At 38.5% G+C, this 22364-nt stretch overlaps 1 protein-coding gene across 1 annotated transcript in view; it reads right to left on the bottom strand.

The window, feature by feature from the left end:
- LOC119834821 (mediator of RNA polymerase II transcription subunit 13) overlaps positions 1 to 22364 on the bottom strand; it is a 53975-nt gene that overhangs the window by 21760 nt on the left and 9851 nt on the right. Inside the window, exons 2-3 of the mRNA XM_038359331.1 lie at positions 15038 to 15338; positions 1512 to 1596 (exon numbers count right to left, since the gene is read on the bottom strand). Coding sequence (XP_038215259.1) covers positions 1512 to 1596; positions 15038 to 15338 — 386 coding nt within the window. The remainder of the gene's footprint in view (positions 1 to 1511; positions 1597 to 15037; positions 15339 to 22364) is intronic.

The raw sequence follows: 22364 nt of genomic DNA, 5'->3' as shown, positions 1-22364 counted from the left end.
TCATTGTGATACATCATTACACGGCAATAAATCCACCGCCTACAAGGGCAGGCGTTTGAGTAACTTCCATGCGAGCACAAAACACAACGATAAAACGAAACGTGATCATTAATTATATTACACGATAACAAGCAATAAAAACCATAATATTATGTCGCATTCGAGAACACACGGCATCCCAATGGCGGTAGCGATGTTCAGATGACGATCAAACGATTACATATAAAATTTTCCTCTCATCGAGACCGATACGCGGCGAGAGCGACGACAGTAATTGCTTATAAAAATATCAATTAAATTGTTGAAAAAGTCGAGCTCGTATCCCATCGTTACAGCACGTATTGTAAAATCGTCGCGATGCCGTCCCGTCGCATTGTTACTTTGACGTGCCGCAGCCGGGGTCAACGACTCGTCTGGATTTCGTTCATATCACGGATTCCACGGTGGCCGGGAGATGCGACTAAAACCACTCCAACTACTCGCGTCGACACTTATTGTACGTTTACAAACAGCCTACAAACGATGACCTTGACTGTTCACAAATTGACCGCACGCCCGGCGATACATCGGTTATATTGCGACGAAGAGTTCGCGTTAGATATGTATATTTAAAACGTGTTATGTGCCAAACGGGTGGTCGTCAATCATAATTCGTCGACGCGAGACGGCGGAAACTTTCCCTTTTATACTAATCTTGGTGTTTAGCAAAAAAGGTGCGTTTAGAACGTGGATGCAACGACCTTCGCAACAATGAGGCGGGGCGATGCGCCCGCGCCAGGTGCACGGTACGCGATGCAATGCGCACTCGACGATTGCCGATCGTTATCGGAACAACGAACCGATAAACTAGCCTCACATTGCCACTATCTAATTATATAGCTATAAATACATGCTATTAAGGGTCAATCCCAAATGAAATGGACGCTTGTTAATTTTATCGCTACGTTGATTAGGTATTCCTTGCATTGTTGTTTGAATTGTTAAATAAAACTTGAAGAGTTTTGATAAAGCATATAATTGCGAATAAAAGTTCAAATACTTACTAATAAATGAAATAAAAATTAAATCATATAACGCATAAAACACACACTCTTAAATCGCACGTGTATCCTTCGAAAATTTTTAACAACAAAAAATATGTTTCTAATAATAATCTTGACACGGGATACGGGGATCTGAGTGGAATATTCTTTGACAAACAAGACGATTACGCCTCACCCAATAAATAAGGCATGTATAAGATTTCACATGAACAATAATTTACAAACCTGTGAGTGTGTGCAACGATACAACTTTACATTTATTTACTCAAATAATAATTGAACCTGAACTGGTTAATTATTTACAATCATTACAGGTTAAATCTTCAAACACAAACTCAAACATAATTTAAACATTCGACTAGACTTCTTATAGTAGGATTGTCTTGATTCATATACTATCAAGATTGATTACTTACTCAACCGCATTGAATAGAGTGTTAAATAAAAAAAGGTAAATGAATTGATTACCTCTCAATGAGATTATGCAGCGCCTTGAAAAGCAACGAACGGCACTCGTACGACAGTCCGCTCTCCCAAGACCCCTGGTCGCCCTCTGTAAAAAAAAAAAGAATAAACAACTCGCATTAATAACTTCCTTATCACTGTTTGGATAATTATACGCTCAAGTAATTATACAAAATATGTTGCATATTGCCGTATGCAGTGATAAGGCCACACAAATCGTTCGTGCAACTTTGTTTTTATGGTAAACACTATGAAACAATTATTTTTTTTTTAACAAAAAACTAAACCGCCTTCGAGTCGTTAGAACTATATCAAATTTAAATTGGACCACATGGAAGGCACTAGCTTTCAAATAAAAAACAATCATAGAAATCGGTTCACCCTGTAAAAAGTTATAAGTTAACAAACGCAAAAACTTGGTAACTTCCTCCTTTTTTGAAGTCGTTTGAAAATGGTTCAAAAAGCATTTCTTTACGCATTTTATCAATATTTATTTATGTAGTGCCAATAAGCGCCTTACACATTTCATTTTTATTGAAAACTATTTACTATTTTTATAAATATTATCATGAATATCAATAAATATTTTCACGATTGTTCGATAACTGACAAACGATAACAATTTTAGTATTGCACGTCTTTCTTAATTCAAAAAGTCGAAGGTATCGATAAACAAACAAGTTAAATAAGATTAGCGATAAGTTGGTGTGTTGCATTGGTAAGAAACGCTCGAGATAGCTGTTGTTGCATTCGCAATCGGAAGATAAACCGGCCTATCACTGGCGTTACATGCGAAAACAAACGAGGCGCGCGCTGTTGCCGCTCCTCGCTCCATTCGCCGTCTCTCTCTAGCTAAGGGGCGGGGCGGGGGCGACCCCTGTGACGTCACGCGAGCGATCGCACGTGCTTGTGTTTGTCGCGCGCGCGACACACATGCGAACGTCAGCGCCCGCTAACATTTTAATTGACATTGAATTTTCCACTTTATTTTAACATAGATACGGTGTTGTGTAAATATTTTCATTTGCGGGTCTCATCCCGTTAATTTAATATGCTCACAATATTTCATTGATGCTATATAATTGAATTGATGCATAATCGGCCTTTTTGGGCTAGGTTACTCAGTCAGGTTTGAGGTATTTAATTGAGTCAATACAGAAAAATAGGGCGTTGCGGCAGGGCTCGAGCGATGAAATAAAGATTCTAATGGTATGTTAGAGCGCGTGCAGGCGGCTGGAGCGGTTCCAAGCGAGCAGCCTTGACATTCGCGCTCCAGGTGTGCGCGCCATCTCTAGCCGCGACTGAACTAGTTTTTCCAGTATGTATCTCATATGAGTTGACACAGATAGCGCAATCGAATCACAATCCAATTCAATGAAATAACACATTCGCGGCGCTGCATTAAAACTGTCACTCAATCGAAGCTTTGAAATAGAAACGCAAATTAGTGCACACCCGACTAGATCGCGGAAAAGTTTTAACGATTTCTCAGAAAACTTCGTTCGCGGAACAATTGGATTTCAAGAGAACATTTTAAAGAAGACAGTTTATTTATTAACAAGAAAATTATCTAACATTTATTCAGAACTTTATGTTATTTTTTTAACAAATAATCAATAATAGCATTAAGTTTGATTTTAGAAGTAGGTACTCACAGTATCAAGACGTGGGTACATCAAACACATTCTATATGTTGTATATAATTAAGAAGGCATTATTCATCATGCCCGAGCATTATAAATATTGGCGAGCTATATCGGATAAACTTCATATTTTATCGCATTATCTGGTCATTATAAATGTTGCTATTTGATAATATTGGGAATTTGATAATAAAGCCATCAGTATTGTTGTATGAAGAGCGAAGCGAAGCGAGCGTGTCGTCAACGGCCGGCGAGTGCCAAAATCGACTTTATGTCGATTTCTGCGCACACAGACACACATACTATTGTATTATCGGCAAAATATATAATAATAGATAAACTATTAACCCAAACGCTCTACCCTAAGTGCTAATCAAGAAAAATGAGGGAAATTTGGTCTGGTCACAGATTTATGATAACCTAACCCAAATCTAGCCATTGCAAGTTTTAAATCATTAAAGAAATAAAGAGAGTCCGAACTCCGAACAATAAAACATGTTGTTTTATTACTCAATCCACTACGTGATAAACAATATGTATAATGCCCCGACAATTTAATTGAACAATTTCTAACAAACCGACAACTCAATTCTCATCGTATTGGTTATTTTTTTTTTATAATAAAAATTAACCCATTAGTGTATAACTTAGAACACACGAAACTTAAAGATTTTTCAAAATTAACAAATCAATAATAGATTCACAGTTGAATTGCAATGGTATTGATTACTTAACATACAAAACTTTATTCATATTTATATTCCATATTTATGTCCTCAACTGTGTATCACAGAAACTTGTAGTCATAGGTACGTAAATAACAAGTATTACGGCTGCGTTATACAGCACGTACATAAAACTAGTTTTATTAACGAGGAATTTATCCTACGTACGCGTATGGCTAGTACACTGCAATAGTTACAGCATCGGCCTATTCGGCCCCATCGCTGAATCTCCCAAGGCCATTAAAACGGCGAACGGTTCGATTACCGTGCTCCACGGGCCATGTAACCGGAGCCAGTCACGACTGCTCGCCTCGTGGTGCCATCGCGATAGCACCCACAGTTTTACTATCGATCCACCGGGACTTCAAGACTGGTCTTTCAAGCATATCTCGTTGGATTTGACCTAGATATGCTCTCAAAATACAATCCATGCAAAGCTTCTTGTTGGAATCAATTTTTTTTTTTATTATTCACTATCCTCTCAACGTAGCTGGTAGTAGATTTAGTAGATTACATTACAATTAGGGTGCGAGTATCGAAATCGAATGACAACAGTAGCAGAGCTGATAATGCATTTATGGGGATAGTTAAAAGTTCAAGGTCGCATATTTCTCGCGGTGTTGTGGCGGTCGGCACCACCTCGCGCCGGGATCGATAGCGGGACAGATGCGCGCCGCCGCGCCGCTCACCGCTACCGACCAACCGATAATTATCACCACGAGTTAACTGTTTACCACCTCACGAACAATAAACATTAAACACCGTACAGCAATAAAGCTCACTGCTGTTCTACGTCGTACATTTAATAACATACAATGTATTTCATTCATGATATGATGTGAAGATAACGAGTATACTCGTAAGATAGTCTATCGGATTTTATGAATATACCATTCCGAAAGTCCAGTAAAATTCTCAACGTTGCACAACACGCAGATTTAAAATGTGACAGATAGATTAAAACTTTTTTGTGGCAATTATCTGAAAACGATATTCTTTGTGATGCTTTTAGCCGAAAAGCGGTACGACAATAAAACTCAACAATGAAAAAATTTCTGCGAGGTAAGCTACAACAAAACTTTTCGAGTTATGTTGGAAATATTCGAACTCGGTATAGTTATTCTGCGGCCGTTATTAATTTGAATTTTATTTCACATATAGTTATAAAAGCTAATATTAGATATGCAACTAATTCTCTCGGACCTTCGGCAGACGTGAGCAGAATTCAAGGAACGAGCCATAAGTAGCATCAAGGCGAATGTGTGAGGCATGCAAAACGGCGTTGCATTTGTACCGAGTATGACCGACTGTTTTTCATTTATATCCATTATAAACAACATCATTGGACAGTCGGGTTTTTATTATCTGTCTCATAAACTTTGCTGGTTATCATAACCTACTAAAAACGTATGAAATCATATGCTCAAATTAACGCTTGCAAGCTGCCGATATAAGATGGATACATCAATTTACGTCGTCGATATCCAGATCCGCCCACTGCAGTACACTGTGGACTCATCAATTTCCCCACCCTAGTCGCCCTGAATCGTTAGACCTTTTAGAACATATTTTTGGAACATTTAAGATATATATTACATCCAGAGCAGGGAATAATAGGGAGGAGCATTTACAAATGTGATGATTATATTAAAATTTCAAAACTCTATGGTTGTACTGATTATGACGTTGCGGATTACGCACTGGGAGTAAGGAGCATTGTAAAAGCCGAGACATCTCAATGTTTTAGGATGTAAGAATGGTGAAGATAGAGAAAACTAGTAAACAGCGCGTGACAGATACTTGTGAGGAGCGGGGAGGCGGAGTGGCAACGTCGCCAAACAACGGCCTCGCAATCCGCGCGCGCTTTGTTTACCTCATGCCGCCTAAACCGGACACTACCAACGTCTTAGAAACTGCAAATCCGCCCAACTGAAGCAGCGGAGCAGATCTATTGTGAAAAAGTTATTTGTGAAATAGTATAAAATGAATTATATTGCGCTTTAATTCATAGAACTTTTCAATTATTAAATTGTTGAATAATTAATATTAAACCGTTTAGTTATTTTGTATGGTGATCACCATTCTACAATTTATTATTGTAATTGTAGTGTGACAAGCAGAATGGTTCGAGTCGACATAAAAGCCCGTGGCGAGCCGGGCGGTAATGCGATTCAAGATGGTATCGAGCGTGTAGAAATCTGTCAATTCGCGCGCGCCCTCCGCGGAGGGCCGGCACTCTTCCCTCCGGGCGGGCGGCCCTGCGCCATCTCGCTCGCACACGCCCACGTGCACGTGACGTCACGCTCGCGTCGCTCCGTCGACGTCACGGACCGCCCGCCAACAACTCGATGCGGCCGAATCGCCCTACCCCGTTGATAACTTACTTTCTTAAAGCTTTTTATTATGAAGTCAACTTCACAGCATTACTTAGACTTTTAATGTCTTGGTTACGATACTAATATCGTTTCGATAAAGTCTGTCCTGGTTGTCATGTATAGAGATTGCAGAGGTGGAATATAGACAATAATAATATTTACTTTCGCTTTCGGTATTAATTATGGCCCATTCAAACAAACAATCGTGTATCGACGCAGAGATACTGAATTGGCCACTGCGACAGATGGCAAACGCGTGTAACATTTATGGCTTTAGTGTTCGGGATAGTAGTATGTCAAGTTGTATGTCGTGTGGAGGCTACGGAGTGGGCCGGCGAGGTCGGGCCATCTGCGCGGCCCGAGTCACGCAGCTGCTGGCGACCCACCCTCCGCTTTGTTTCTACCGCACCTAATCATTATGTGAACACAAACGCTTTCGTGTGAACTCTTCGATTTTATTTCGGCTGTGTTCCTGCAAGGCAACTGCAGAGCGGCTTTTAACAGTCTTATTACGTCATTGGTTGATAAAGAACTTCAATCCGCTATGACGATTAAAGTTACGACTGTCGCGAATGTGTCCATTGAACTTGGTAACCCCAATACGCAACAGTGGTGCACACCAAGAGTGTGAAATATTCCATCAAGACGGTAACGGTACGGTGGTCGGTCGCTATCGTCACTAATGGTAACAGGATGTACCGCTATTCAGTCATGAAACTATTTAACAGTATAGCAGTTTTTGATAAGTTAATCTTCTTTGAGGTTTGTATAAACAAACAACCCTTACTTGCGACGTTGCGTTACACCTTAAAATTATTTACAATTATTATTATTCCTGTATCAAAGAAAAATGAGCACGTTAAGACTCATATCGTAATCTTTACTTATGCTGCTGTGTGATGAGAAAATAATGTCGTTCACATTAGCATACTCGACGAATGTCTGATATAACAGCATATTATTCGAAACCAATACAAAGTGATTGTAAAATGAATATATCAGAAAAGGACGGCGGCCGATCGATAGTCGATCGCTGTTGCGCACGCGCATCAATAAATAGCCCAATCGGGCGCGCGGCCGATACACGTCACCGAGAAGCTTTTATTAATAAAACTCAAACACAAACGCGGTTACCGTTCAACAACCTCGCGGAAGGGGAATCGCTTACGACAACACTTGCATTTCTGTTACGCAACAACACTATGATCTAATTCTTGAGCAACTTTTCATAACGTCTAGATTCTAGAATGTAATGTATTTAATTTTGAGCAAAACACTATTTTTGAAGTAAGTATACCGATACACTAAATTAATTATTTTATTAATCAATTACAACGCAAAAGAAATATATATATATACGTACAACGAAATATAAATTAGATAAATAAGACCTCTAATAGGTTATTTGCTAAAGCTGCAAGTTGTTATGAATAAAAAGCAACATTACACCGTGCGACAGTGGCACCGTTAAGTACAAGAGACTGCGTCGGCGCAGGGGCCGGCACCTTTCCCACGGTTTGTGATCGTACCTACACAAAACTTTTGAGGTTAACTTTAAAAGTGTATCCGAGGGCTAAGTTAAGGGTTTTTTTTAAAGTATAGCTACAACATCACACTGTTAACAAATGTAAAAAGATAAATGATTACTTAATCTCAGTCACCTGTAAGCTTTAAAGCAAGAGCTGTCGGGGCAATTGAACTGGATAAGATGACATTCTAAACAGCAACAACAAATATTTTCTGTATTTTTAAGTTGAAAAAACTGAGACAACTTGGAGTAAAATATATTTCGATCAGCATTAAAACAATAATGAAGTTATAATTAATAGTTACAATGAAGCCAAAGCTAAGCTGGTGCGATAACAGATCGAGAATAAGCTCGGTAACCCGTTGGGAATGGAATGCGTGCGTTCCTTACGCTCAATCTCAAGTACATTCTCACAATAATAGCGCGGTTTGCGGGCGCGCATTCAACCCACACATAGCAAACCCTGCCTTCTAATTAATAAGCTAACGGCTCGTCTATCTTGATTTATTTACCCCACTTAAACAGTATAACCTGTATTTTAAAACGATATCCCTTTAAACGCCGAAGTTTTAGATAAAATCGAGCGCTACGAATTAAGCGAGACCAATTAATTCCTAAATGTTTGCATGCAGCTTATCTATACGATCATTTAAATAGGTGGGTATAAACTACTTAAGTTTGTAAATGTACGTACGCGAACCTTCGCACCGATTTTTATTATCCCCACTCGATGTCCATACTAAATTGTTCTGTAGCGTCGCCACAAATGGTATTTAGCGGAAGACGTTATCTGCTATCATCACAAACAGTTCGTCTACTGTGAGATAATGTTTACGTTAGATAACACGGTCTATGGCAGTAAAATAGGGTTCTTAGAGACAGTGTAAAATAGAATATGTCTAAATAAAAGACAATATAATCTAAAAAGACGTCGTGTTAGCGTCGTCAGGTATTTCGACAATCAAATAAGGATTGTTGTTTTCCGTAGAGCAGAAACAACTTTCAAACATGTACGGGCTAATGATAGTTCATTTAAATTAGGACCTTGTGGCATGGAGGGCGTAGTATGTAACATGGACGATTGGTCGTGGAACGAGCACGGCGGGCGTGGGTCAACGACTGCGCAGCCCAGGCGTACGCCAACGGCCGTCATTAAATATTTCACCTAGTCTAACATTCAACACTGGACACTCGCTGAGACACTTTATGGAAATTGTGGCCAACTTACTATTCGAAAGCTGTTTCTCTATTGATAATTTTTTTTCGTACTTTAAAATTGAATGCATTGTAAATTGCATCGAATGTAGGTAAATTGGTTTGGGTGAATTTAGTAATATTTTGGTGCAGACGACTTATTTCTTAACATTTCGAAATAGTAGAGGTGGGATTGGTTCGCAGCCGACTAGGTAAAGGGGCCTTTTATAAGAATTTGGGCGAGTGAGAGGCGCATGCGCGCGAACAACATTCATCTTTAGCCAGTTAAATTGGACCCGGCTCTCGAGAATACTGAGAATTCGAAACGTTTAATTTGCAGTCGCATCTCAGCTATGCCTTTAAAAAATGGCTGTGATCGTTTTATTTGAGTAAAACACCACAGGCGGTCATAATTTTATTGTCTGAATCCGTCACGGAATGCCGACTGATGTCCGAGGGCCTCTCGAACCAGCCCCCGGTGAGTCCAACATGTGTATACGATATGATTTAGCATGCGAGTGCGGAGGACATGTGCAGTAAGGATCAGGTGTCGCCCTGACCGCGGGCAAACCTGGCGAAACGGGTCAAACCAGTTGTTAGCTACAGACATCAGAAAGTAAAACCTAATATTTTAAATGGTTGTGTTCAAACTCAAAAGGCAATATTGTAATGTTGTTCGGATAACTATATTACGCCAATAAGATTCTCCCACGAGCTAGAACTGCAAACATTAATCTTCTAATTAACTCTTCATGACCGAGTTACACTGTCTAGACATATTCCGGCTTTGTTACAAACACATGGAATTTGCACATTACGAAAGTTTTAGGAAGCGCTCATTTTGAAGCATTTTATAATTAGTTTAAACAACATCATAATTGCTTTATGTAATAAGTGAACTGACTTTCCAATCTCTTCAAGAATATTATCGAACTGTATTTTCATTGAAATTGATCACGAATAGCAAACTTTGATTGACGTTCCCAACACCGTCAGTATCTCTATGTTGGCATTTTTTCAAAACTGTCATATTTTAAACGGTAATATTAACATATATAATTTTAATTATTGCATTAAAAAATCGAATGACATAACATTATAGTATTTTAATGAATATTAATTAATTGATCAAAACGGGTACGCTGCATGCGTAGATCCAGCAAGTGTTATCTCGTTTGATTAGCATTATAGATAATGTCATATCCATACTCGACTAGTATCGCATTATTTATGCATGTTCGATACTACAATAATTCGAAACTTTGATAGCAGTCGCGCGTTAGTTAAAATGACGTAATCTAATTAATAAAGTCAAAGAGTAGGAATAGGTGTATGTGTGAGAGGCCGTACAAGAGCGTCGGGTGTTGTTGTGAAGATTGTATTGTGTAGGTGCAGGTCGCAGGTAGGGGTAGGTTGGCGCGGCGGCGGCCGGCGGCGCGTATCGATCAGCGTGCGGTGCGGCAGCCGGCCGGAGCGCGCCGGGTGCCGACTCCACAGCGCCACTTATCGCCGTCTTTGCGCCACTTCGCACCTAATTTATCGCGCCGTTTCTATTATATATATATACATGCGCCAGTTGCGCTGTCGCGATATTTTTGACACATCGCCTATATAATGCGATGCGCGTAAGCGATAATGTTCAACCATCAAATTTTGTGGCTGGCGCTTAACGCCGATCGGTTCTTTGCGATAATATGGGTGGTAAAAGCGGAAAATTATGAACTATTTTTTATGTTGTCGTAAATATATTATGTTTTGATGTGAATAAATTAAAATTGATGTACATTTTAACGTAATTGACTAATATCTAAAGGAAAACTGAACAAGTATTATATGTGTAATGAGATCGTCTACAAAGGCTACAATCTACATTACATACATCCTTTTCCTCAATTTGATATTTCAATATCTTTATCAAATAATATTTCAGCGAACCTAATTGGCGTTATTAAAATCACTCAATTTCTTGAAATAACAACAACTGGCACTACCAAATTTCAAGTTGTTTAGGATTTTCATCTCAACTAATATCTATGATCCGTTATCGAAATTTTGGTGTGCGGACTTTAACCTAGGCAGTCACCCACACAAACCACGCTCGAAGCAATTCACTGAACCCAAAGCGACCTTTATATAAATAAGTGACAATTGATAGGAAAATGCACAAAGTGGGCGTCCCATGAAAATAATTTACGCCAAGTAAAGGGCAACATACAGACCGATATGTGACCGATAACCTAGGAAGTCGAAACCTACAACTGACACATCAAATATATTAGTAAAAAGTAGTTAAGTTTTAATAAGCAATCCCCTCAAACGCAGGCAGATCTTTAATCATTGAATGTTCTGTTATGCGATACAATACTATCGCAGCTTATCGACACACGATATCGCGCACAATGAATAAATAAGTGCGGTAGAATCAACTGCGGGAACACGACACCCTCCACCGACACACCCTTCCGCCCATCACCAGGTGCCGAGATATAGGCAGCCCCTAATTGTTACGCGGTCAACGTGAAGTGTAATAAAGGTTAAACGAGGAAAAATCGCACCGGCTTTATCATTTAAATTGGAAGAAGGTTTTTAGAGTAGAATGTTCGACAGAAAAGTTGCAGAATATAATACAGTTCGATCGATGTCGCAAATAAAGATGGTTAGACATGTTGTAACAAATACACACAGAACTATAGTGATATTATAAAGAGGAAAGATTTGTATGTATGTTTGTAATGCTTTCACACAAAACTACTGGGTCGATTAAAAAACTCTTTCACTATTAGAAAGCAACAATTTCATCGAGGGACATAGGGAATGTATGCACCACGTCTAAAGCCGAACAGCTTGTTATTTATAATATACACCGATTAGTTCACTGAAATCTCATAACTAAAAAGACAGCGATTACAGTAACAATCGTAAAAATACCTATTGTGTTAGATACAATAATAACTCCCACTATGAGAACGCCGCTGATCATGTGCATAACATGATTCATTAACCACGGCTTCATGAATTAATGAGTAAACGAGATGGAGTAACAAAGATAATTTGTTTCAATGACTATGCGACGAAGCTTATTGTTTCATTCGAGGATATAGCGTAATGCGAACACCTTCTAGAACATTCTCGATCTATAAAAATGTAACTCGTAAGAGGTATTTAAGCGGGAAGTTGTTATATTTTAGTTAACAGTGTTCACATTGCCCGGGGTTGATCTAAGCAGATTATCCGTTGTCGCATCCGCCGCCGCCGGGTCAGCCGTTAATTTTCGCGCAAATGGGCTCACGTACACAGACCGGCTCGGACAGATTCCTCGCAAATTGTTAGCAGCAGCCAGCCAATATAGGGGCTGCTCCGTCCTAAATGATGGCTTATTTCAGAGGGATACTATCTTTATTAGGGTCGATTGAAAGATAAATCAATAAAGTTGAGACAAACGTACGTATCAGAACGTGTATTGGAAGTAAAATGGAGTTAACAAAAATAAGTATCGGGAATGGGAGGTCCGTGTCTGTATAAATCATCGTTATTGAAATATTTCAAGTTTATCCAGTTATATAGAGTAGCCGTGTGTCCAGCACGACATTGCTGGTGGCTTCTACCGGACGGGAAATTGCTGTAGGTACGGTTATTTCCGTTTGCAGTTGAACCGGCGGCGACCTTCGATCGGCTGTACTCAATTTTTCCGTCTAACTATTTTTTAACATAATATATTATGAATTTTATGCTTTGCCTCAGAGTTTTTTTTTTATTTTTTGCACTAGGAGACATTCTAAAATACATTTCTGTTTCGAAACACGTACTACAGTAACAAAGATTTGTTGTGGAAATAATCCTATTGTTTTGTTTTTGTCTCAAGAAGAATAATATTAATAGAACAAGCATACAACAATGCGACGACAGCGTCCTTGCGCACCCCATCGCCATATACTTAAGCGAAAACTGGGTGACCGGGAGATTTACTGTGGTTTTATTTTTACCTGCACGATACAGACTCATATGAAACAGTCAAAGTAAGACAGCCGCTTTCAGTGTGTTTTTGAATTTATACAAAGATGTAACGGGTCCGTAGAACATTAACTACATGGAGGATTCTTGGTAACGAAATCAATCTCGTTCACGATATTGCCCTTTATCATGTAGCAGCACTTAGCAGCGCGCACGCGTAATGTCGTTACGCCCACTTCGCGTCTAGGTGTGATATTACGCAACATAAACACCGCTAAGACTTCCTCATATAAAATAATGTATCTCGTGCTGTTTGACCGTTATCGAAACATGTGATCGTTTGGATTGACACATGTGAAATTATAGAAAATGTATGGGGAATCGGCTGAACAAAATCATTATGCACACTGCTATTAATAAAATCAGGGTTACTTACCTGTATGATAATGATGATGGGGATTTTGAAAGAGGATTTACATTATGTCTTATTTAATACCAAGAAACCAACAGGGAAACATTTACGAAGCAACAATTATAGTGGACTTATTAGATTTATAAAGGTCGCGATATTGAGGATGACTTGTTCATATGTGTGACTAAAGTGTACAAAGAGATAAAGCAAGTTAATGAGAACAAGAGGTGCACAATAGCGGCACTAAAATAAGGACCGTTTATGTAGATTTATGTCACAGTCTATTTTCGGATCCGGTCGCTGCCGGCTGAACTTGCACTCGACTGCTGTGCTCGAAGCGATATTATTTAAATAAACACGAAGAATGGAAATCAAGGCTTACTAAAAATAACGCTTAAGCAACCAACTAATTGAACGCAGACCGTGTAGTATTCATATACATTTTAACAATCTCGACTGTACAACAAGTACCTTTGTAGAAATAAGCTTCCGAAGGAAAAGTACCTATCAAGCGATCGTATAACATTTTTCCATTTCGTTATTATAATTGGCAAAATTCTTAACGATATAATATATACACAAAAAGTACATATAAGAGACATAGAAAATTTTAATTTCCCGTAACACACGTATGTTTCTTCACAACTGATTGCATACAGAATGTAATATGGTAATAGTTAGCGAGAGAGAAAACAATCGTCTACATATCGTGTCTATTGCCAATTAAAACGAGCTTATTACCCAACAACAACTAAGTTTCTCTCTATTAAAACAACCTTACGATTAACTACGGTTACAGGTGATAGAATTGCGAATAATTTATAGAAGTACCGAACATAATCCCTTGGATCAGACATGAATGGGCGGGATACTTTGTAACAAACTAGCAAAACTCGTCAAACGAGCGTTCACTTTCTCATTCAATGTTGGAACGATTTTTCTTTTCCCATACGTAGAAAAATGCCCGGAGACATCGACGACTTGTTGACTTCTGAACTTCTTCAAAGTTTTGAGTGCAAAACTTATGCGACACGCAATTGTCATCTATACTCGTATTTAGGTGTTGTTATTGATGCTCTGTATTTGAAAGGTTTCAAGAGTCTTTGAGGACAAAGTATTCATAAGTCACAAGACGGAAAGTTAATAGTGGCAACAATTCATTTGAATATAAAACTATAATTTGCTGTATTATTTTGACTTAGCCTAATTAAAACGTAGCAAGAGATTAGTTGGAACAATAAAATTGTAAAGGAGCTAGTTAATCTAATATTTCAGCTTAATTGCTTTCACCAGATCCCGTCTCTGTAGCCGCGTCGAAAATGACAACGCTATCTTAATCTTTCGCCTAATTGTCGCAGATGATACAACAAGCGGGGGTTTTGTTCAACGAACTGTTACACGGCGCCATTAAGCTGTGAGCGAAGCGGGGATTATCGGGATATATAGATGTTCGACTCACGGAGACAGCCATGTATCGCGTTCCGTAATCAACTTCAGCGTTTATCGATAATATAACCGAATATAACACTATCAATGTCTCGTTCACCCCGATAAATTAAGGTATCTCTGATATTTATTTAGCCATATCTATTGTAAGAAGATATCACGATTCACGATTAACAACGTATATGTTATCTTTTAACGATAATATAATAGTTATTCATTCTTTATGTATTAGCACAACATGTAGCAGGGACTTACGGCTCTCCATGAGTTCGGGCGCGACGAGGCCGTTGAGATCCGGCTCTTCGCCGTACCAGAAGATCCAGAGCTCCTTGGAGGCGCGCAGCGAGAGCGGCGGCGGCGCGGGCATGGCCATGTCGAAGTCGAGCGGCTGCGGGGCCGGCACGCGCCGCCACACACACAGGATGTCGCCGGCGAGGCAGCGCGCATAGCTGCTGATCACCGGGTCGGCGAGCGGCGCCGCGCCGTCCTCGCCGTCCCCGCCGCCGCTCGTCTCGCCCCATACCAGCTTACGCCATTTTATGCCGTGGAGTTCAGTCTGAAAGAAACCATCCGTTGTACTATTGGTGTACAAAAATATAAGTGCACGATATATATACATCGTAATTACCAGTGTACTGGACACTTGTAATGCGGTGTTAAATACAACGTAGTTAGCTTAAGCGTATTACATATACTTATAAGCGACAAAACATCGTAACTAATTAGTGATTTGAAGTTTTTAACCTAATTTCATCAGTCATTACTCTCATTACAGTGTCTGCATTTCGTACGAACTCAATCTGAAAATGAGAGCTAGAAAACTCGTTGAAATTTGTTTTTTGTAGTAGTCTGTGCTATTTAAGTTAGGTATAGGCTTTTTGAACGGATAATTTTCATTTACATATACCGCTAATTAGAGATATTAATGAAGGTTACATGTTTTCTTAAAATAACCAAACCAATAAGTATTAATATTACATAACTCCTATCATATTTAAATTTTAATAGAACTGTTTTTTGTAAAATCCATACGAAATAAAATCAATGAATGAATCAAATGTTTTTATAAAGCTTGTGCGAGTTAATAGTAGGTATTAATTGAACACCAATTTGCGTAAACGTGAGGTCGTGGGACATGGTTTTTTATATACTTTTAACTAAAGTAGGTAAATGCAATTTAATTATATGTTTCTTTTTTTTGCTTCCTCGATGTTATAGCCCAGGTTGGTGTTGATTACCTTGTAATTAGCGCGATAAATGTTGGTATAATGCCATACATGGATAAAAGAAACAACAAGATTCTTGGAAAGTTTATATTTTAATACGATTTTATCAAAAAAATATAAAGTTACATATACATAATATATGTGGAAATATCGAAAGAGCCGTCGATTGTTATCCGATTATACGTACATAGAGGTGAATGGCTACTCAAGCGACCTTGCAAATGTGAACATTAGGTCAAAATACCGTGTGCGCCAGGCGTCCGTATTTAATAACACTTGGTTAATTCATATGCAGATGTTACAAACGGTGTATGGGAACATAAATCTACGTATTTGCTAATGGTTTGTATTGCTCAGTATCCCAACTATCACAATATGGATAATTTAATCGTATCTATGTTATTTTTTTTTTTGCAGATATAAAACTCTTCGTTAAGTCATACCGCTTACACTTCAGCCCAATAGCACAATCACAATTACGTAAACCGCATAAAAAAATTCAAAACGTAGCGGGCGTGCCAAATACCGCAGATGCATAGGTAGGTATGTACGCTAATGATTCTAAGGTCATTGGTCGTAGCACCGCGACGCTAGCACCATCTGCAGCGGAAGGGGTTGCGAGTGCACCTGGCCGCACGTAGGCACCGCGCGTGGGGTCGCGCGGGGACCCGCGCCCGTCGGCGCCGGGATGACTTGAGACGCTGTTGTCAACCGGATGACAACGCAAAGTCGACCAGATTGTGTATTTTATAAAATTGTTGTGTGTGTGTGTGTATCTCTGAAATGACAACTGGAGGAGAGATTTTGAACTATGGATAAAACCTTATTAATTTCATGTAATATGCGTTGATACAGCATTTTACGTGTTAAACGGGCATTTTAACATTTATGATATAAAAATATAATATATGACATTTTATTGCTTATAGTTGTATAATGTTTTAACCACCTACTAGTACAACGTTATTAGCGAATAATATAAATGCGCGAAAAGTTCTAAATTATTGGCTCTAATTTACAGTTGTAATTTTAAATATATACTTTTTTCTTTAATCGACATTATAATCACAATTTTATATGAATAATAGCTGCGCCCCGCGGTTTCACTCGCGTAAGTCTGTATCCCGTAGGAATATCGGGATAAAAAGTTGCCTATGTGTTATTCCAGTTGTCGAAATTTCATTGCAATCGGGTCAGTAGTTTTTGTGTGAAAGAGTAACAAACATACACAAATCCTTACAAAGTTAATATTAAACTTAACCGCCTTCAAATTGTCAGATCTAGACCTAATTTAAATGGAACCATATGGTCTTCCATATCATCATCATCAGCCCATATATGTTCCCACTGCTGGGACACAGGCCTCCTATGAGGGTTTAGGCCATAATCCACCACGCTGGCCAAGTGCGGGTTGGCAGATGTCACATGTCGTCGAACTTTTAATTCTTGGACATGCCGGTTTCCTCACGATGTTTTCCTTCACCGTTTAAGCAGTGGTGATGTTATCCACATGCGCAGATAAATTGAAAAATCAATTTATTTCCTGCACGCTCGCCCGGTCTCGAACCCAGACTTATCGATTTTGAAGTCCGAGGTTCTCACCACTGAGCCACCACTGCTTGGTCTTCCATATGGTTCCATTTAAATTAGGTCTTACCTGGAGTCTTCACCAGTGCATTCAAATGGAAAAAAAATCCATAAAAATCGGTTCACAAGTAAAAACACAAATAATACATTCAAAAGTTCATTGGGAGCTCTTCGGTTTTTGAAGTAGGTTAGTAAGAATAACTCTCTGAGTTGCGGGAAAATGTTCAACCTTATATAATTGTTTGTTTATTTCTCTTTAAGGACACAATGGAGCGATTTTCTCGTATGATTTTTGTGTCTGGTGATAGGAGGCCAGAGAGTGACATTGGCTACTTTTTAACGAGGTGAAATATATGCGAAGCCGCAGGCGAAAATCAAGTCCAAAATAAACCAGTAAATCGTATAAGCAAATCATTGAATCTACGAAGATATTTATCAGATTATGGAAATTATTTAAAGAAAAGTGTGCCAATATACATAGTTATATAATGAGCTTGGTTTAAATTTTATCCGTACCAGTTCTTAGTGGTAGGGTGTGAAAGAATGCGCAAGCCGTCGATTCGGTTGACGTCGAGGCCGGCCGCTTTCTAACGCCCGATGCGCCCGCGCAGGCCGCTTCACTTTCTATTGTGCGACGTGACGTCGTATTCATCTAAATCACTTGATTACTTGCCGGAATGATTAGCGAGTTGGTAAACTAAAGTAATTAAGAATATTTTTTTTTTGCATTATGACAAAACAGTTACTTGTTTAGTTATTAAATTTACTTGAAATGCAATGAATTCTGGTCACTTTGATGTATTATGTAAATAATATAGGGCACATTATTATCAAAACCACTTAACCATAAAACTGTCTTTTAACGCGACTTCGTTCCCCGTAGGTTACGAGGGAGATTGTCTGCATCAAAGAGCGTTCAAGGCGGATATTGGGAAAAATATCCGCCGACAAAGCTCTCAGCTTAAAAGCACAAGTTTATCGTGGAAAATGTGCGGTTATTTGAATTTAAAATGTGGAGCGAGTGCGATCTACTGACCCGGCCGCAAGGCTCCGGCCAAACTTGTCTGTCGGCGACGCTTTAGCAGATCTTTTAGCATAATTTTAGAGCTTTTCTGATTGACTTTTGACTCACATAAAACGTATTATAATGGACATGGACAAGGACAATTCTTGTCTATGATTAGTAATTCATCGTGTATAAATTAATTATTCATATAGAAGTTAATTCGGTATGGTTAGTACACCAGTAAAAATATAAAAAGGGATAAAACAATGTAAAATATTTATAAATTAAATTTTCTAATTGTTTAATATGCACAACTATTGTACAGTTGGCTGTAAACAATGCTGCCCCGTAATGTGAATATAACCAAGAACGGAAAAAACTGCATGGCCAAAAAAGTCGAACACCGCTAGACAAGAGCGAGACGGTGGTATCACGTGTGAGAGGGATGGGGCGTCGCGAAAGTGAGAGGAGGCGACCGCGGCGCGGTGCGGCAACCGCGCGCCGGTTACGTTACTAGCGGGATGCGGGGTAAACAATCCAAGTGATGTGACGGCAAGATGCGCGTGCGCCCCCGGCCCTGCACTTCGCTACTGCATTTTTGTTTGGTGACGTCACACGCTCGGGACCCGACAATTTATTACTTAATAGTTGCACTTCATCAAAATAAATGTCATACGTTTCCTCAATTATGCAAATAATGTAGGTAATCGGTTTGAGTTGTAAAGTGTAAACATAATAAAATGTATGTTATGATGGGATGTGTCTATCTGGATCCTTCGATGGGCAGGCCAGTTCGCAATATTATGTACTTGTTTATAAACAGCGATACCCGGGTGACCTTAACAATTTAACGCTTCACCGTTCATTACATTGCACTAATGCACTTCATCACTATTTACGTATTAGTTCTGACACAATGTAATCTATATCGAGGTTTTAGTAATCGTTTAGTTTTAAACTACATATTAAGTACATATAAAAGCAAATTTATTCCACAATTTGAATGTTTACAAAGCGAATTATTCAAGTGTACATCTTTCAATTGTTTATCGTAATTTAAATTGACCCATTAGCTACTGTTGACCCATAAATAATTAAAAATTTGCTAGATTTAAAAATACCTCTCGCTTATTGTCAAACACATAATTGATAATAATATTTTCATCTGACAAATATGTATGAATCAACACCATATCTCGTGAGGTTCCATCTCTCTACTTATCTTTCACTTGGAGGTTTATACTAACGCTACATAAACATGGAACAAATGCTTACAAGTCGCACATATAGCACAATCTACAATCTCGGCGGTAACGCGGTGCGTGACATAAGCGCCGTATGTCGACCACTTCCGCGAACATCATTGTTATGTACCGCACGTTACATTTCACCACTACACCTCCATCGTATACACGCGACGTTTCACTTTATCTGTAAACCAATAAGGGCTGTATTCGTCTGACACGTCTGTTACTATGTGATAAATGCCGATATGAATCTTTTTCGATAATTTTACAAGTTTGAATAGCGTGTGACTATTCTAATTGAATTGTAATAAGTAAATACATTATATTATATGTATATCTATTGTGTTTATATGATGATGTTGTAATTGCTCGATTTCATCTGATATTTATAGTAATGGTAGTGGGAATATTTTATTTAATTGAAATCTGAAGATAGGGTTATTTCATTTCGATGATACCTAATGCCTACAAACACTGGTGCCCTCATTGACTGACGAAAGGAAGCGGCACATACGTTTGCACCCGAACCGAGTTCAGGGTTACCTATAACATTCTTCCGACATCTAAAAGCACAATGTTACAGGGGAGTGTGGGCGGCGACAACGAACCAATTACCGTTATTTCCTTCTCAATTTTCTAGCTGTAACAAGAACGCGTGCGAGAGGGACGCACAATGCGGTACCACAATGAGCCATGTATCGCTTCGGTTATCTGCAATGTTGAGATGATAAAACAATTACCTCTGACCTGTGACAGATTACATTGCTTCGTAAAAATCCATGACGCGATCATACTAGAACAAGTATATGCCATAAACCATCGTAAACGCTCATTTGTAGTGGTAAAATGAAGTAAGTATTTTATAACCAAAGTTGGATGGTCTTAAATCAAAACAAAGCAGGCGGATCTTACGAGGACTCGGTTTATTCTTTAAAGGTTTGATTCTTACTGAAACAACAGTAGTTTATGGAACGAAAATAGGAGTCCGTATCGAACATTGAATAATAATCTATGGCAACATGTAATCATGAATACACGAACAAATAAATTGTTATGCGTCGAGCGCTTAGAGGCACGCGCCGCGAATCGGTGAGGTCAGGCGCGGGCGCAGGCAATACTTGCCGATACCTCCACTCGACAATACTATTATGAATCATATTGCATCGAAACGAACAAAGCCCGACAATATTTATAGAGCTTACTGCGTACATGTTACGGAACGATGTTTATATGGATAATATTATGAAGTTTGCTCCCGGGTTATCTTAATCTTAACGTTTATTAAGTACTTCAGCAAGATTAAAACTCCTACACAATCCAATTTCGGTATTCATATCGTAGTGACAGCTTACCGTTATCACATAAAATTTAGCTTTTTTTTAAGATGATGTCAAACTATATTCTTATTTTAATTTTATAAAAGTTACATATTAAGGTATGTTAGAAATCACTAAATGCATTTTTATGAACAAGTCAAAACTTAGTAGTAAATAAACAAAACGAGTCATAAATTATTTGTTGATTACATTCGACTCTTTTCAATCTGTTTGGGTTCGAGTGTTTCCGCTCCACGTGAACTGTTGTAACATTTATCTAAATACTTATTCTGTACATAGGCCACTTTCTTATTTTAGTTTTAAAATTATGGGATGATAGGTACGGCGAATTAATTCTTAATTTCTTGTCCATGCTTTACAATTGCACTAATTTTCCAACTGATAAGTAAAACAAATTCTTGTTATTTTTTTCAGCTGATAATAATAACCTCTCAAATGTGTATGTGTAATATAAAAGACAGCAAATATGAAAGAACATTGCGAATATAATTTTATAGGGTGCGTTATAATATATGTAGACTTCCAAATTGATACCAAGAATGTGGCCAAATTAATATTTTAATAATGTCGAATCGTAACACATTGATCACTCTATTGTTTGCACGCATTTGCGATGTCGTAATCGAATAGAATTAATAACTTAGTAATCGTTACATCGGGTCGCTGAACTGCTGTGAAAATTGACATTTGTCATATAAAATATCACGAATCGCCAGAATCTATTAATGTAAAATATTAAAACGTATTAAAATATCAATAAAAAATAATATATATTTTTTTTTTATCTACGCTACACACTCCAATCCAATTGATAAGATTTCAAATACACAAAATAACCAGTCTGATTTTATCGCAGCGAATCTCGTATTTACTACGAGTGCGATCGTTCTAAAACCGTATCATGATTTACATTTTGCGACTCAACATCATACAACTCGAGAGAATTCCAGTCACAAATTTAGGGGGAAGCAAGATGGAAGATTGCGCCAGGAATGCATGTGAAGCAACAAAAGAACATTTTTACATTTCTCTCTACTGAAGACGTCGGCAACTTAACAAAAAAAAAAAAAAAAGCAGGAGCGAACGGGGTGCAAGTACGAAGGGTGCATACAGGGTACAGGTAGATGAAGCAGACGGCGCGAGTGCACTACCCAGCTAACGGTACTGCGCGGTCAACGA

The sequence above is a fragment of the Zerene cesonia genome, chromosome 20, assembly GCF_012273895.1.
Source record: "Zerene cesonia ecotype Mississippi chromosome 20, Zerene_cesonia_1.1, whole genome shotgun sequence".
Taxonomy (NCBI): Eukaryota; Metazoa; Arthropoda; class Insecta; order Lepidoptera; family Pieridae; genus Zerene; species Zerene cesonia.
The sequence above is the reverse complement of the archived record's forward strand: the minus strand, read 5'-3'. Positions and strand labels throughout refer to the sequence as shown.